This window comes from Magnolia sinica, chromosome 3 (assembly GCF_029962835.1).
Source record: "Magnolia sinica isolate HGM2019 chromosome 3, MsV1, whole genome shotgun sequence".
In the NCBI taxonomy this organism is placed as follows: Eukaryota; Viridiplantae; Streptophyta; class Magnoliopsida; order Magnoliales; family Magnoliaceae; genus Magnolia; species Magnolia sinica.
Window position 1 is genome coordinate 3,484,533 of NC_080575.1, and position 15,469 is coordinate 3,500,001.

The following is a 15,469-nucleotide window of genomic DNA, read 5'->3' on the forward strand; positions in this document are numbered from 1 at the left end:
GTTGCTTAAAATGAGCTAGCAAAATGGATGGACGGTACAGGTGTACAGCAGATACATCAAGGTGGGCCCATGGTCGCCGCATAACCGAACTCGGTGTTACCCCGATCCCACCGAATCCGCTCCCAGAAGGTGGCACAAACATCTGGTCCCTAGGATTAGATGGGACCCAAGGGAACGGTGGATATGGATCGGTTGCAAGTTTATCTAACCCGTCCACTGCTTCTGTAGAAGAGGAGTCCACCTAATGGATCGACCAGCAGCATTTTCATGATGTGGCCCATCTAGTCCACGGACCAGATTTCCACATAGCTACGTTCTTAGCACGTGCGGGACCCACCGACATCCCATTGTAAAATCAGCGATCATTGCGAGTCTCGTGTTCCATCACAACACTGTGGGCAGTTCCGTCATTTTAACTTCCCATCCTGTAACATTCTCTATATATTCGCGGCTCTGAATCCAGCGCGTGTCGCAGCCCACTGGGGCCCACAAGTTAACTGGTACGACGATCGTAACCGTCCATATTATGGAATCATCATATACAGACCACTATGAAAACTTATACTCAGGGAAGATCGTGACCATCATTATTTATAGATGAATTCCTTTCAATGAAAAGGAGTTTTTCAATGGCTAAATTTCAAATCTAGAAATCAAAGGCTAGAATTATAAATAAAACTTTACTATATGAAAAATACTTATTCTATATATTTTAGAAAATATGAACGGTTCACATCACCAGACCACTTTGAATGTGGGCCCAGTGGATGGCGACACACACTGGATCCTGAGTCGCGAGGGAGGTAATAAAAGGGATATTCCATCAAAGATGCCCGATAAATGTCTCTCAGTTCCAGGAATTCCTCTTCCTTGGAAAGCCCCCTCAGCTGTTGCAGCGCATACACCCTTTCTCCCGTATATAACATTTTCATGTCCATCTTGCCCACAGACGTCCAAAGATCCTCACCGTTGATTCCTTCTCTTTCTCAAAGCCCTAGCTCGGATCATGGCCTCTTTCGCCCCCTTCAATCCCCCAACTCTCCGATCGTCTCCGATACCGACGCCGCACCAGCTGCCATCGTCGGATCGCCGCAGATCTTTCCATCTGAATCCCTCTCGATCGGGAATTCCAGTAAGATATTCCTTTCCCTTTTAATTTCGTTTTGTTCTTCTGATTTCTGAATTCGTCTCTTGATTCTGCGAAGAAACCCTAGATTTCTGGCTCGGAACTGCATTGACGTTGAATGGGAATTTTCTTGATTTGGGGACACTGAGTGCGAATTGTCTTAATGTGGTTGTTTTAGGTGGGGTGTTTGATGCAATTTTGCTTTTGTTAGGTGGGAATTGATAAATACACCCATCTTTTTTGACAAATACGCCATTTTTTCTGCTTAGAGTGATGCATCAGTCACACTTTGTACTGATATTGCCAAAATTAGAGACAAAGGTTGCATCTTCCAAGGTGTAAACATTGGCTCTGTTGTGGTCTTTGTTGCTTTTGTCTTTTGGTCGTGTGTCGGTTGGTGTGGCCCGGAACCTGTACATATGGCAGAAGGGGTTGGGATCTGGACTATTCATTAGGTGGGGTCCATAGTTCAAGATTGTTCAGTGAGAATCCTTCAAATGGTTTTGATCGGATCATGGTGGCGGTAGTGGAATTGAGAATGTGGGGTGGGAATGACGCCTTTTTGCAGAATGATGGGTTTGGCTGCCATCCCAAATATTTATGGGATTTTAGGCATCCCCTTCAGGACTCAGCATTTAATGAACATGCTAAAACATGTTTTCATAAATAGCTGGTTATGGAGGGTCTAAAGAAGCTCTATGATTTTGATGAATTGCCATTATAGACGTGGTTGCGATGGAGGAAACATCTGAAGGATGCTGTTATCAGGAGGCAGTCTCAATGAGGAAAAGTGATCTTGGGGGGAACTTGGTTGTGCCAAACATGCTTGGTGGTTGACTCTTCTCTTGCCAAGGAATTCTTGGTGAGGCAGGAATAGAAAGACCAGAGCAAGAATGCACTTTATTTAGAAGAGCCGCAAATTCATCGATCTCCTCATCCTGAAGAAATCTTCTGCATGGAGTTCCCAAACCACCTTTACCCCCACAAAAGAGAAATAATTGGAAACTAGAACGGAAGGGTTAGGAGCAAGGCTGTAAATACTAGGAAAGTCTTCTTTCAGCAGAGAGTCTACTACCCACACGTCTTCCAAAAAATGGATCTTCTTTCCATTGCCAAGAGGAAAACCGACACCAACAAGGAATGCTAACTTGGCGGAGATAATGCCTCTCCACAAAGTCAACAATCTGTAAAGAGAAGAATCCCTAGTCCACCACCCCGACCTCCGTGCACCCATATTTAGCTTTGATAACGTCTTTCAATAGTGACCCTTCTTCCTTCCCGAACCTCCACAACCATTTTCCTAGCAATGCCAAATTCATAGCTTTGAGATCTTTGATTCCTGCACCACCTTCTTCGTGAGATTTGCATACCTCATCCCATCCCATGAGGTGAATTTTTTTATTTTTATTTTATCTTCCATCCCATGCCATAGGAAATCTCAACATGACTTCTCAAGCTTAGACAATACCAACGCCAGACACTTGAATAGAATACTGACATGAGATAGAGAGGAAGATTCGAGAGAGCTGCCTTTACGAGCGTTATGCGACCCCCTATAGGTAGCAACATTTCCATCTTGCTAGATATTTTTCGAATCTTTCGACACTTTTTCCCAAAGGTACTTTGGTGGTTTACCACGTTTCCAAGATAAAATTTCCATGATGAAGTATTTCCATCATACTAACATATCCATTACTCTCATCATCAAGGAGGTTCCTTCGGAATGTTTGATTCCACATTATATGTTCCCCCACCCTCGATGTGCACTGAGCGATGAAAGCATTTCTCACCCTCACCACCTGGCGTGAACATGGGAATGGCGACTTGGAAGGGTATTCGTCATGCGTGCCTCACCAAGATGTGTGGAAATTACAAAAATCAGCCTAATCTAAAACTCATGCAAGCCACACTGTGAACCTAGAGTTGTTAGATGTGATTTTACATTATTCCCCATGGTGGTGCATGCCTGAGTTTTGTATCTGGTCTGGTTTTTGCATGTACAGTGAACATGTGGGCCCACCTAACAGATGGAGTGGATGTCAAACAAAGCATCGTGGGTCCCACAAAGCTCGAGTGTTGTACCTTGTACTATAGTTCTTGTAGGGGATTTTGGTCCTTTACTAGAGATTGTCTGATCATTGATATGGACTATCCATTAGGTGGAGCCCAGCCTTGATGACCGATCCCTATTAAATTACTTCTATTGATTGATCTTTACCACCACCACCACCACCATCGCCTTATCCCAACTAATTAGGGTTGGCTACATGAATCATTTTCCGCTATTTTACTAAACCAAGGGCCATTGTTTCAGTTAGTGTTCGAATTGTCAGGATCACTACAAGTTTCGTTAGCCAGGGATATAGAAACAATATTGATATCGCCGATAACCGGAAATGTGGGAAGACATGGGGAAAACGGTGGAATTTTTTAGTGAAACTTCATTTGGTGTTAAAATACACGTATTTGCATATTTAGGGGAAAAAAAAAAAACTTGCCAAAAGAATGCATACATAATAATTTTCCATTACTGGGGGCCTAAGCATGTGTTGTTGTAAGAAATCAGTCCAACCATATCATCCAGCCCATTTATCCATCCAACCTCCAACCTTCCATCCAAACATCTATTGATATTTCAGAATATTGACAGCACATGATATTACCCAACAAATCGTTGACAACTAGAAAAGAAACGAAAGATTGTGGTCTCGATATCGACATGTTGTGATAATGATAATATTGTGATATTATTAATATTATCATTGCCAAATTGAACACCGCATACAAGCATGTGCCCACAAAAAACAATATGAAATGGGATTTTTTTAAAGAGACAAATTTTTGGTGATTTTTATACATTGGCGATATTATCAAAATATCACAGATACATTGGCGATACAAGTGACACCTTTAATTTACATAGTCGAAAATATTGGCGATACATCGGCAGTATTGATGCATTGGCAATACAAGCAACACCTGGAATTTACACAATTGAAAATATTGACGATATCGATGCATTAGCGATATTTAGCGATACATCGCCAATACCTAGAATTTCTTATACTAGCATTGTTATCAGTATCACTACCAGTGTTATCGATATCACCAAGCTAGAGATACAGATAATATTGAGGATATTTTGATAATATTGGAGATAATTCAAACAGTGGTTTCAATTAGACTATAGGCCTTCAAGTAATTTCTTACTACCTCCACCCATGTCGTTTTGGGCCTTCCTTTGCCCTTTTAAAACCTTCAACTTGTACCGACTCACTCTTAATCAGCGTAAGTCTTGGACTCCCTTGGTCTACATGACCAAACCATCTAGGTCGACTTTCTCTCATCTTATTACCTATTGGTGCTGCTTATAAGTGCCTTCAAATGCATTCATTTCTAATTCTCTCTCTCCTCGTCTTGCCATTCATCCATCTCAACATCCTCAATTCAGCCACACTCATCCTATGAGCATGTGGTTCCTTATCTGCCTAGCATTCTGTCACATAAAGCATGGCTGGTCTTGTACCTATCCTGTAGAACTTCCGTCTCAGTTTGAGTGATACATGACAATCACATGAAACTCTAGCGGCACATCTCCATTTCTTCCAATCCGCTTAAATTCTATGGGTAACATCCTTCTCAATCTCTCCACTCATTAGTTATTGACCAAAATATCAGAAGTGGTCATTTTGGAAAACTTCTTGCTCAGCAATATTAACCAATGCCTTATTCTGACTACCACTTAAACTTGTACTCCATTACTCTGTTTTAGTCAGATTAATTTAAACTCCATATACTCTGTTTTAGTCTAACTGACTTAATCATCTAGGAAGATATTCTTTTCCTTTTGTATGTTTACCAAAGATAATTACTGAGAATCAATTTTGCAAGAGCATTCATAGTAAACAATTCAAGAGAATTATTGATTGGGAATTAATTTTGTCATTGCTAGAAGCAATTTGAATTTGGCCCTTAGATTTGTCGCAGTGTTGCTTCCAAAATTTGACCCTTTATAGTTAACATAATGCATATTGTGACTCTTTTTGATACTTGAGCAGAAAATTAACATTTTGTGCAATTCTCTTGGCAGGTTCAATGGCTGCATCTTCAACCGATCCGTGTGGGTTTTCCAAGAAAGTAAGTTGCTGCCCCCACTTTGGTTTACTTTCCATCAATAGTTCGATGGAAGAAACTGAACATAGATGGAAGATGTACATGAAATCCTTTGGAAATGGGAAAACATGGGTTCCAATTTTCCATCCATTATTTGTTTTGTTTACATGTTTTGCATGGTTTTCACGTATGGTCACCTCATGTCTTCTCTACCTCAGTAACTAATGACATCTTTTTTTGGGAGAAATGATTGTCCACAATTTTTAGGAAAAGCTGGGAAGTAGAAATAGTTTCCAGGGATACTTCTTTTTCCCCTCAAATGGAGGAAAAGTGCAGTTTCCATGGTAACCAATCTCATTTCTAGGGCTCTCTACATTCCCAAATGCCCCCTTAGGTTCGTTCATTGCTTTGTTTTCCAGTTTCTTTTTCTTTTTATTTATGTTTGATGGTGCTTAGGTGGTAATTTAGATGGACACTTTGATGGATGTGGGGTCATGTAATATATTGGATTCATCATATTTGGAAGTGTTCATGTGAACCATGGCATTTTGTTCAGTTTTGTGACTCATAACCATTAGCTTACTTTTTCACCTTGCACCAAATTATGTCCTAAAATTGGGTAGTTACTGTTGATGGCTTTTTAGAAAGTTCTTTCATGGACCATAAATTTTTTGATGCCTTGAAACTAAAAACTTCACAAATAGGTTAGATCCTTCTTATGACATTTTTCATTGGGTTTTCCATAGTTGGATATCCAAACTCTAACCAAGGAATAGCTTTGACCATAAAAAAATTTTGCTTTGGGTCCTGTGGTTTAGGGCTGCTAGAGGGTTAGGCTTGTCTCGGATGCTAGGGTAACCATATTCGGACTCAACCTAAGGAATTGGATTTATGCTGTTTTTGGTTCAGATACCGGTTCTATATATGAGGTACCGAGAATTGAATGCCTCAAGAGGGTGCCAGATCTGAATCATCTTACATCCGAGCATTGGGTCCTGTCATGTTTAATTATGAGCACGAATTAGGATTCAGGATGGGGTTTGGATCCAGAGTTAGGTCCAGCATGATTTCTAATTAGATCCTTTTATTTTTTGAAAGATGACAGCAGACTTCATTAAAAGGGGGTGCGCTAAAAGAAATACAAAAAGCAAAACCAATTAGATCCTAATCCCTGCACGTGAATCTGACCCAATTATTAACTGGGCCTGAAGACTGGATCCAGATCCGATTAAATTGTTTGGATACTTTGGGTATCCATGGATTTGGGTACTGATTCACATACCTATTGTGGGTCCGGAATGTTCGGATACAGGTAATGTATGAGGTACAGCGTCTGAATCAGATCTGCTTCAGGCTCGTCAGGTCTTGTCAAGTTTACTTTCAAGCATGAATTAGGTTCATAAACGAACCCAATTCCAGAACTCTTTGGAATGGGGTATGGATCCAGATTTGGATTCAGATCGATACTAGAATCATGCCTTTTATAAGGTTGTTCTGAAATGACAACTAAAGAAAGGGTGAACATTGAAGATCATATATTCAGCTACCGACCTGGTCTGATGACTAATTGAATAGAAATCGTTGGACGTGAACCAGACCTGATTACCAATCTGGGAATATGGACCCAGATCTGACTAAAGTGTATAAGATACTTTGGGTGTCCATGGATATGGTGCCTGCCACTGACAGCTGTAACTGTGCCTTCTCCCTTGATCCTTACTCCATTGTGTCCTAGTTCTGTTAGTCGGATGACCTCCATCTGTCTGAATCCCGTACAGTTCTCAGGATAGACTCCAAGGAGATAGCAAATGTTTATCTTTAACCATTGTTGGTTTTCCGCTCCACCATATAATGCATTCTAGTAAACTTTTCATGTTTCTCTTTCTTAGTTCTAGGAAATTGACATGGCACATTGTCATTTGCACATCATGCCTTGAATCTTTCAACTGTACTTGCATATGTTTCTTTAGCACTTTGAAGGCATTACTGAGCTTGGAAGTTGTATTTGCACTTTATTTATTTTATTTTTTGAACTTTACCCGATAAGCTGTCTGCATATTGTTCAAGTACTTTGATGATACTTTATGAACAAATACAGAATGAGATGAATTGTGAGTGTAGCATAGTCAACTTGTTATCATTCCTTGCAATTTTATTTAAGGTTTAGCGTGATGGATAGTCCTGGTTGGGTGGATTAGTAGGAACTAGGGGCCTGCTTGTCAGATGTTTGTGATGCTTGATTGGTCAGCATGGCTGAAATCTTTCTTCTATCTGTTTTGAATCAGACTTCATTGCTGAGAGTAATTTTGGTGGACAACAAACCACATATTATCTCTTGTTAGACAATGGCCCCTTTTTATTTGCATTACCTCTTGTTTGATAATGAGCCCCAATTTACAGTTTCTTTTGCCTTCAAATAATGCCCAAATTGTGGATATGAGTAGATTATCTGGTGTTTTGGAGACTTGAAGTTGATGTTATTTAGTCACTTTAGCCTCACAGAATGTTACTGTGCCAGGTAACCAATGTAAGAACCCAGGATGGTAAGAAAGGCTCATATGGCCACAATCATGGCAGCACCTCTTTGCGGAACCGCTCTGCTGGTCGAGGAGGGTTATCTTCCCAATTCAGGTCTGATCATTCTAGATCCTCTCAACGCAATGGGAAGCAATCTGGAGCTGTCAGTTCTTCACATGTTGATCAACCAGCCACAGGCCCCATTAGTCCTCAGAGCAGTACAGCACATTCAATGGCAAGAAAAAACCAGATGATGAATGGTAACCACTTGCTGAATTTTCATTACGATCCCATCTCTCGTCCTCAACCAAGGATTCCTCCTCCTAGAAAGCCGAGGAAAGTAAGGCCTTACAATAAAGACCTGTTCCTACAAGCAAACTTCAAATTTGTTGTCTTAGATTCAGGCAATTACGCAACTGGGTCTATGGATCCAGATAAGATGCTGCAGTGGGAAGATGTTGTTTGTGTGAGGTACTCCACCCCATTCTCTGTACAGTGCCCAATATGCTTGGAAAGTCCTTTATGTTCACAGATTACATCGTGCGGTCATATATTTTGTTTCCCTTGCATTTTGCGGTATTTGTTGATGGGTGAAGAGGATCGTAAAGGTGACTGCTGGAAAAAATGCCCCCTTTGCTTTATGATGATATCTTCCAAGGATTTATACACTATCTATATTGACCATGTGAAGCAGTACTGTGTCGGTGATCATATAAATTTTACACTTCTAACTCGACCGAAAGATTCATTAATACCCTCTCAGAAAGATCATCAGGAGACGAGTTCTATACCGTACAGCAGCGATGGTCCCTCCCAGAAAGATCATCAGGAGACGGGTTCTATACCGTACAGCAGCGATGGTCTGTGTGATGCTTTTTCTAAGTTCCATTTGACATCAGATGTGGAACTCTCAATGCGGGAAGCAATAATGGAGCTCAATGATTGGTTAGCTAAAGCAGAATCTGGGCTGGTTGAGGATTTGGAACAGCTTCCATATGTTTGTGCTGCATTAGAGCAATTTGAGCAGAGGAAAAAGTGTTGGGCTGAGCATCAGACTATCAGCGGTAGTCCGCCTTTAAGGAATTGCACTAATTCTGTTCTTAAGGTCTGTAAATACAACTGCAGTAAGACAGAATCTCATGCAAATGCTGATGAGGCATATTCTGAAGCATGTGAATCTGCACCTGATACATCATGCACAGGTTGCAAAGATGAAGCAAGTGGGAACAGCCTATCTATGGAAAAGTTAGGTGGGGATGATTGTGTTGTTCTTCTTGTTGATCTTCCTGAGTCCTTTGAAGGTCCAGAAAAACTGTCATCATCGTATGATGAGGACAGAAGTTTTCGAAGGCATTCAAATGGCTGCAAAGATGTGAGGGAGAAGGACCTCTACACCTTCTACCAGGTAATTGAGATTTACTTTTTATTTCTCATCTATCTTGCTTAAGTAAATTGTAACAGTCTGTAAAAGAATAGGAACGTGTTAAAATTATGTTCATTTTGACACGTGCACATGTACTTGTGGCCCTGCATTTTTTTACATATGTGCCATTGCTATAATAAGCAGTAAGAAGTTGAAACAGAAGGTGAAATCAGGTAGCAAATGCGAAGTCAACCTAACACTTATCGGACTAGAGAGGCTTGTGGCATAATGAATGACAATTATCTTTGAAATAACTTCTGCTTCTTTCTACTGAACCCAAAGCACCAGATTTGCTCTGTGGTTTAAGCTTCTGCGTACTTTGGCCATAAAGTACTATAGGATCCTTGACTGGAGGTTTTGCACAATGTACTTGGGTCTTCAGTTTGAAGACCAAAAAAAGAAGCCTGTGGTTCACAGTGGATTTATGATGCTCTGAAAATCTCCACAATAGAACAATTTTAGCCACTCAATTTGTCGTCTACAGGCTACAGGTAGATAGTTTGAAAGAGAGAGACAGCAACAGCCCACCTTCAGCTGAAACAAGCTTCAGGATTGGTGTCTGGGTCTTCCGGGTCTTCCAATCAGGGAGATTTTTCAGGCATTATTTACAACATCCACTGTGGGACACAACATATTAGTGGTCTGGATTAATGAACCACTCTGTTCTCATATTTGCGAAAACCAAATTCCTGCGTACAGTGCACAAAGCCTCGGATTGAGAATCAAATATATCCTCTTTAGCCATTCCGATACCTTAATGTTGATTGGGCAATGGAAGTCGTTGTTTATTTATTTATATTTTTTTTATGCTTTGTTGATATTTGGTGCAGGCAGTTGATGGTCAGCACCTCATCCTTCATCCCTTGAACATGAAGTGTCTTCTTCACCGTTATGGGAGCCATGATTTGCTTCCATCTAGGTATGTTGAGAACAAGTAACAGATCTTTGTATCTGCTCCCAAAATGTGGATTGGAAGTTCCAAAATGGTAATTGTTCACAATTTCATATCTTTAACTTCTTCGAGCCTTTCTTTAATCATTATGAGGATCATTGTTGTAGTATTTTCTCTCTTTCTTTATTTTTTTATTTTTTTCTTTTTTGGAAAGTTGACTAATTTTATTAATAGCAAAAGAAACAATAATGGAGGGCAAAATTCTTGTTGTGTTTCCTAAAATGATTCCCAGCTATGGTATGGGCATATCATGGGTAAAACCAATTGACACAAGTAACATGTCATCTGCTACCAAAATGGAGATTAGGTTTAAAATTATCATGGTACATAACTTCAGTTGGTCCAAAAAGGTCTATTTCAAGTCGCAACTGAAAATAGGGAGCCTCATTCAGTACCCAATGGATAAACTCTCCAAGCAAGGGATGGAGGGAGGAAATCTCATTTACTATCCAACGTATGAGATAAAATAAGTAGATTTCATGCTTGGAATTCCCTCTGATGCCATGCAACCTTTTCTTGTTAGCGTCACGTGTCTCACAAACTAAAAGTAAACTAATCACAGAATTGGTGGAGAAATTTTACAATTGGAGACGGTGACTCAGTCAGAAGCCATGAGGAGGCGCTATCGTTTCTTAAGTCATTTTTCCCTAACGACTACATTCCAGGTACCTAGCTATTTAATTAATAATTTGATCAGATATTTTTTGTATTGCTTGTTCTCACTATTAATCACTGCATGTTTGCAGCTTTGTGAAATTGATCTGAGTGATATCTTGCCTCCTGATGCTTTGTCACCATTCATGGATGAAATTAAGAAGCGTGAAAAGCAGCGGAAGCGAGTTGCTAAGAAGGTACTGTCATCTGTCCATTTCTTGTGGATTATGACAGCCGTGGAGTCCACTTCTTTACCTTGTTAACTACTTGGACCATCTAAGTTCTCTAACCATCATTTGATGGTTCTTGCAGCGGTCATGCATTTTATTTTTTCTTGCAATCTTCATACATTTTTCTTGGCTTTTTTTCTCTTCAGGGCTTCATTTCTTTCAGTGTATATGGTTTAATGTCGTTTGAAGAACACATGCATGAAGTTTAGATTTTACTCACCAGCAGGAAGAAGGAATACATCTTCATTTTTCTTCTGTTTTCCACATTTTGCAAAACTTACTACAAAGATGTGCTGATCTATGCCTGCCGAAATTCCTTTAGAAGGTCATGTTTTTTAATGCAACATTTTGGCATATTCTGGACTACGCTTTCTTTTCTCCAGGAAAATGAAGGGAAAGCTAGAGCCGAAGCTGCTGCCTTGCAGGCAAGACTAATTCCACATGAATTTAGACACTCATACAATGATGCCACATTCTCTATTGATGACTTTGAGGGTAAGATTTTTCGTTGCAACGACGGTTTGGAATTATTTTTTCCTAACATCTCAGTTGCGCTTCATAGGTCTGTTGAGAAGGTTTTCATCTAATGAGGTCCTGTTAATGATATACTTTTTTCTTTTCCCATTTAAAAAGCGCTAGGAAGTTCCTCTGTGGTAACATCATCCACAAGTCCCCCTGTCCTTGGTGAAAGGAAGCTGTTCTCAGATGTGACGCGGCTAGGATTTGCTGCTGCTTATGATTCTCCTTCTCTGAAAGCAGAGGAACCTGTTGTTGATGCTTCGAGCAGCATGGAAGCAAGCGGTGGACCTTCTAGCCTAATTGGTAAGTCTGCTGGTACTGTTAATAATGCTAGGTTTGGTAAGCCCACATGCATATAGAACTGTGCTCATCCACATGCTTTCATGTTTGCTAATATCGCAAACATGTGCAAGATGCTGAGATCTAAGCTGTCCATCTGGTGGGATGCATTGTTTTATGATCTTACCTCAAAAGGTTGGCTAGTCACTCAGGTGGGTCACAAAATGTATGAAAATGGATGGTTAGCAATTTTTTTCTAGCCATCTGGTTTTTATTTTATTTTATTTTATTTTATTAACACACGTACACACACCCCTTAGTGGGATTTCACCACCTATGGATACTCGAACCCTTGACTGGGTGTTGAAACTCCCAAGAGTCTACCACTGGAGCAGGAGTAAGGATCCTCTAGCCATCTGTTTACTTTGTACACTGGCACCTGAGGAGTGGCCTATTTTAGGACAAAAGATGTAAATGGTGCAGGAGTGTGGCTGAAATGAGGATGTTGAGATTTGATGACCTATGATTTGGCTGTGGAGATAGTCTGTAATAGAGTGGAATGGCAGAATGGGGTTCAAGTAGCCAACCCCATATAGTTGGGATAGGGCTTGGATGATGATAATGATGACGATGTAAATGTCGTGGCCTGTGACGGAAAGCTCAGATCTCGCTTACAAATCCGTATTAGCATCTCTCTCATGCCTTGTGGATGCGCAACCTTAACTCGACCTAACCTGACCCGAATTTGCTCAACCTGAATTCTGATTGGGTTCGTGTTTTCCAACACGGGGACCTGGACAACCTGACACCAACTTGGGTTTGGGTTAACCCAACCCCAAGTTGCAGCCCTATTCCCACGTGCATTCTAGGCCCATACCACCTCATGTAGGCCCAGGCAAAGACTCCCGTCCATGAAAAACAAGTTCTCTTTTATTCCTGCTTTTTCTTAGCCACTTGCAGTTAAGCGAAGAGTCTTTTCCATCTTCTCTGCAGGTTCAAGGAGCACGGTGGCCACACCATCATTTGCTAATATCATATCCACGCTCCCGTCTGCTGGTGGCCCAGAGGCTGCAAAAATGAATGGATTTGGAAAGAAAGGCAAGAAACCGAGTAGGGTACTCCTCTCTACAGCCGGTGGTCGGCGCTACTGAAACTGTGGGGCCATCATGCCTGAGTGAACTATGTATTCAGTGGTGCCAGAGATTGTATATTTGAGTGGTAAATATTAGGGTCTTCAGAATAATAAAAATCAACCGAGTGTGGATGATGATCCTCATTTGTGGATTACCAGAGATTCTCAATCTGTCTGCGTAGTTGTATTTCCGTTTTGTTTGTAGATATTGGTATGTTTGAAGAGTCCAGGTTCGAAATGTGTGGGTGCAAAAAGGGCTGTATGTATGGGTGCTTTCCATGATTGTCAGTTTGCACAAGTGGGTTTCACTGTCTGGTAATCCAGACAATTGACGTGTTGGGCTTCAGCGAGGGTTAACCATGCTTCCAAGGTCTCCGAGATTTTGAACATCGTAGCAGTCTAGCTTGGGCTTTTTTGGAGTCGAACATGGACCATTGCTGTATTTTCTTTTATGAAATGTCTGTTCCCATGCCACAGACTTTTTGGAGCAGGATACATCAGACTGGGGCCCGAACAAACCAATGGTCCAGATCTCTGCGCCATGTGCTCACTAATGACATTTCTCTGTGAGAGTAAAATACAGCCCAGCGAAGGTGAAATTCTTAATGCTGTGGGTGTGATTATCCAGGACGCGAGTTTCCGCTGTCCGTCTTTTCATATCTTCCACTGAGGTTGTAAGTATTCCATCTCCTCTGTTGGCTTCCACTGTTAGATCCAATAGTCTTATGGTCCACTCAATTAGATGGTTGAACTCCATGGCGCTGATTGCTTGTGACCCCCACTGCAGGAAGTCAGAACCTAGGTGGGGCCCACCATGATGTTTGTGCTGTTTTGCCAGCTCATGTTTGAACGTGAGCCCAAAAATGTGGCAGATTCAAAACTATACGGAAAACGTTTTGAAGGAAATGCCTACAGTTCAAACCGTCTTGGGGTCGTCCATGTTGTTTATGTGCCATCGAAACTGTTGATAAGGTCATTCCCACTGAGATGAAATGAAAACATATTAGCCTGATCCAAGACCTTTGTGGCCCACGAATGTTTTGACGGTGGACTCCACTAATTCTGTGGTGTGGCGCACTTGAGTTTTGCATATGACTCACTTTTGGGCTGATGTGCTAACACAAGCTGCCAAAATGGAGGGCCCGGGTGGATTTCTTACAGGCATCATGGCTGCAGCCCACCCTCGCAGGCAATCGGCGTCCTTAGCTCGGTTTGGCATTTTTTGTGATCGAAGTTCCCAGCTGCAAACATCCCGATTTCCGACTAGATTCCATTGGCATATACATCCCTTCTCTCTCTCTCTCCTCTTTTCCGTAGGGGCTATTATAGTAGACCACAGCAGGACCCACTGTTTAGGTGGGACGCTGCTTCGGTGTATCGAGGTGAGTGAGACCCCTGACTCTGGGGCTCACCGTAATGTAACTGATTACATCCGTGCCGTCCATCCATATTGAAAGCTTAATTTTAGGGCATGATCCAAGAAATGAAGCAGATCCAAAACTCAGATGGACCGTGGTACATGAAACTGTGGTAATTGGTCATTAAAATCTTCTTGTGGGCCACAAAAGTTTTGGATCAAGATGATATTTGTGTCTGTCTCTTCATCTAGGTCCCTGTGATCTTATCAACAGGTTGGATGGAAAATAAACATTCTTCTGGAATCCATCAAGTTTTTAATGGTGGGGATTCAATTACAATTGTTTCCTGTGGTGTGGTCCACCTAAGAATTGGATCAGCTTCATTTTTTTGGTATAATGTCCTAAAATGAGCTTTTTAAATGGTTGGACGGCTGAAATTTTGTATGGAAAATGTTCCTGTTTAATTTGGTTTTGATCATAAGTTAACAATTTTGTTAAAAGAAAAGGAAATGTTCGGATTTATTGAAGTTTCTACTGAAAAAAAAAATGTAGTGAGAAAACATGTGTGTATATATTGCATATAAATAAGATTAAAATACAATTTAAAAAAAAAAAATTCAAATGGATAATTTTAATATGCATCACATTGGTTTTCAAATAGTGGTAATATTATTATTATTTTTTAATTCTTTTAGAAGTAATCCCCATGCACGTATTCACCTCAGGTATAAAAAAAAAAAATTTTAAATAAAAAATTACACCTTTCTCGATGGTATCAATGGTTGGTGACCGCTAATCTCTGTTTTTTAAAATCATTTTGCAATTTTTACTCCATGTAAATCCCAAAGTTACTAGGGGAGGTAGTGCTTTTTGAGAAGGAAAATTAGGTAACTTCTAACATTGTTTTTCTTCAAAAAGCAATAATTTTGAAATTTTTGGAGCTCACATGGTAAGTGTATGATATCCAGCCTATTAAACCGACACACCCAACTATAATAACCATACGGACTGAAATTCTTTTTGATCGTCCGTGTTGATGTTTTTAAGCGGTGTGTATTAATTTTTTTTGGGTGGATCATCTTATGTTTAGACTGACCAAACTTTTATTCTTTTGAGCACTACCATGGATTATATCTACGGGACAAGTTGGATATTATAAAAATATC

General features: G+C 40.6%; 1 protein-coding gene across 1 annotated transcript; it reads left to right on the plus strand.

The window, feature by feature from the left end:
- Positions 1 to 825: 825 nt before the first annotated feature.
- On the plus strand, positions 826 to 13,169 carry LOC131239312 (uncharacterized). Its single transcript, XM_058236956.1, has 9 exons — positions 826 to 1,132; positions 5,217 to 5,263; positions 7,758 to 9,161; positions 10,010 to 10,098; positions 10,694 to 10,796; positions 10,878 to 10,982; positions 11,399 to 11,510; positions 11,649 to 11,837; positions 12,807 to 13,169. Exons 1-9 carry the CDS (start codon positions 841 to 843, stop codon positions 12,962 to 12,964), a joined length of 2,499 nt encoding a protein of 832 aa, XP_058092939.1. The 5' UTR covers positions 826 to 840; the 3' UTR covers positions 12,965 to 13,169.
- Positions 13,170 to 15,469: the final 2,300 nt, after the last annotated feature.

What these genes read in the sequence shown, in the direction of transcription:
- LOC131239312 (XM_058236956.1), top strand. Translation starts at nt 841, where the DNA reads ATGTCTCTCAGTTCCAGGAATTCCTCTTCCTTGGAAAGCCCCCTCAGC. An exon ending in CCTCTCGATCGGGAATTCCA is followed by an intron (nt 1,133 to 5,216) that starts GTAAGATATTCC and finishes TTCTCTTGGCAG; the next exon opens with GTTCAATGGCTGCATCTTCA. An exon ending in CGTGTGGGTTTTCCAAGAAA is followed by an intron (nt 5,264 to 7,757) that starts GTAAGTTGCTGC and finishes TTACTGTGCCAG; the next exon opens with GTAACCAATGTAAGAACCCA.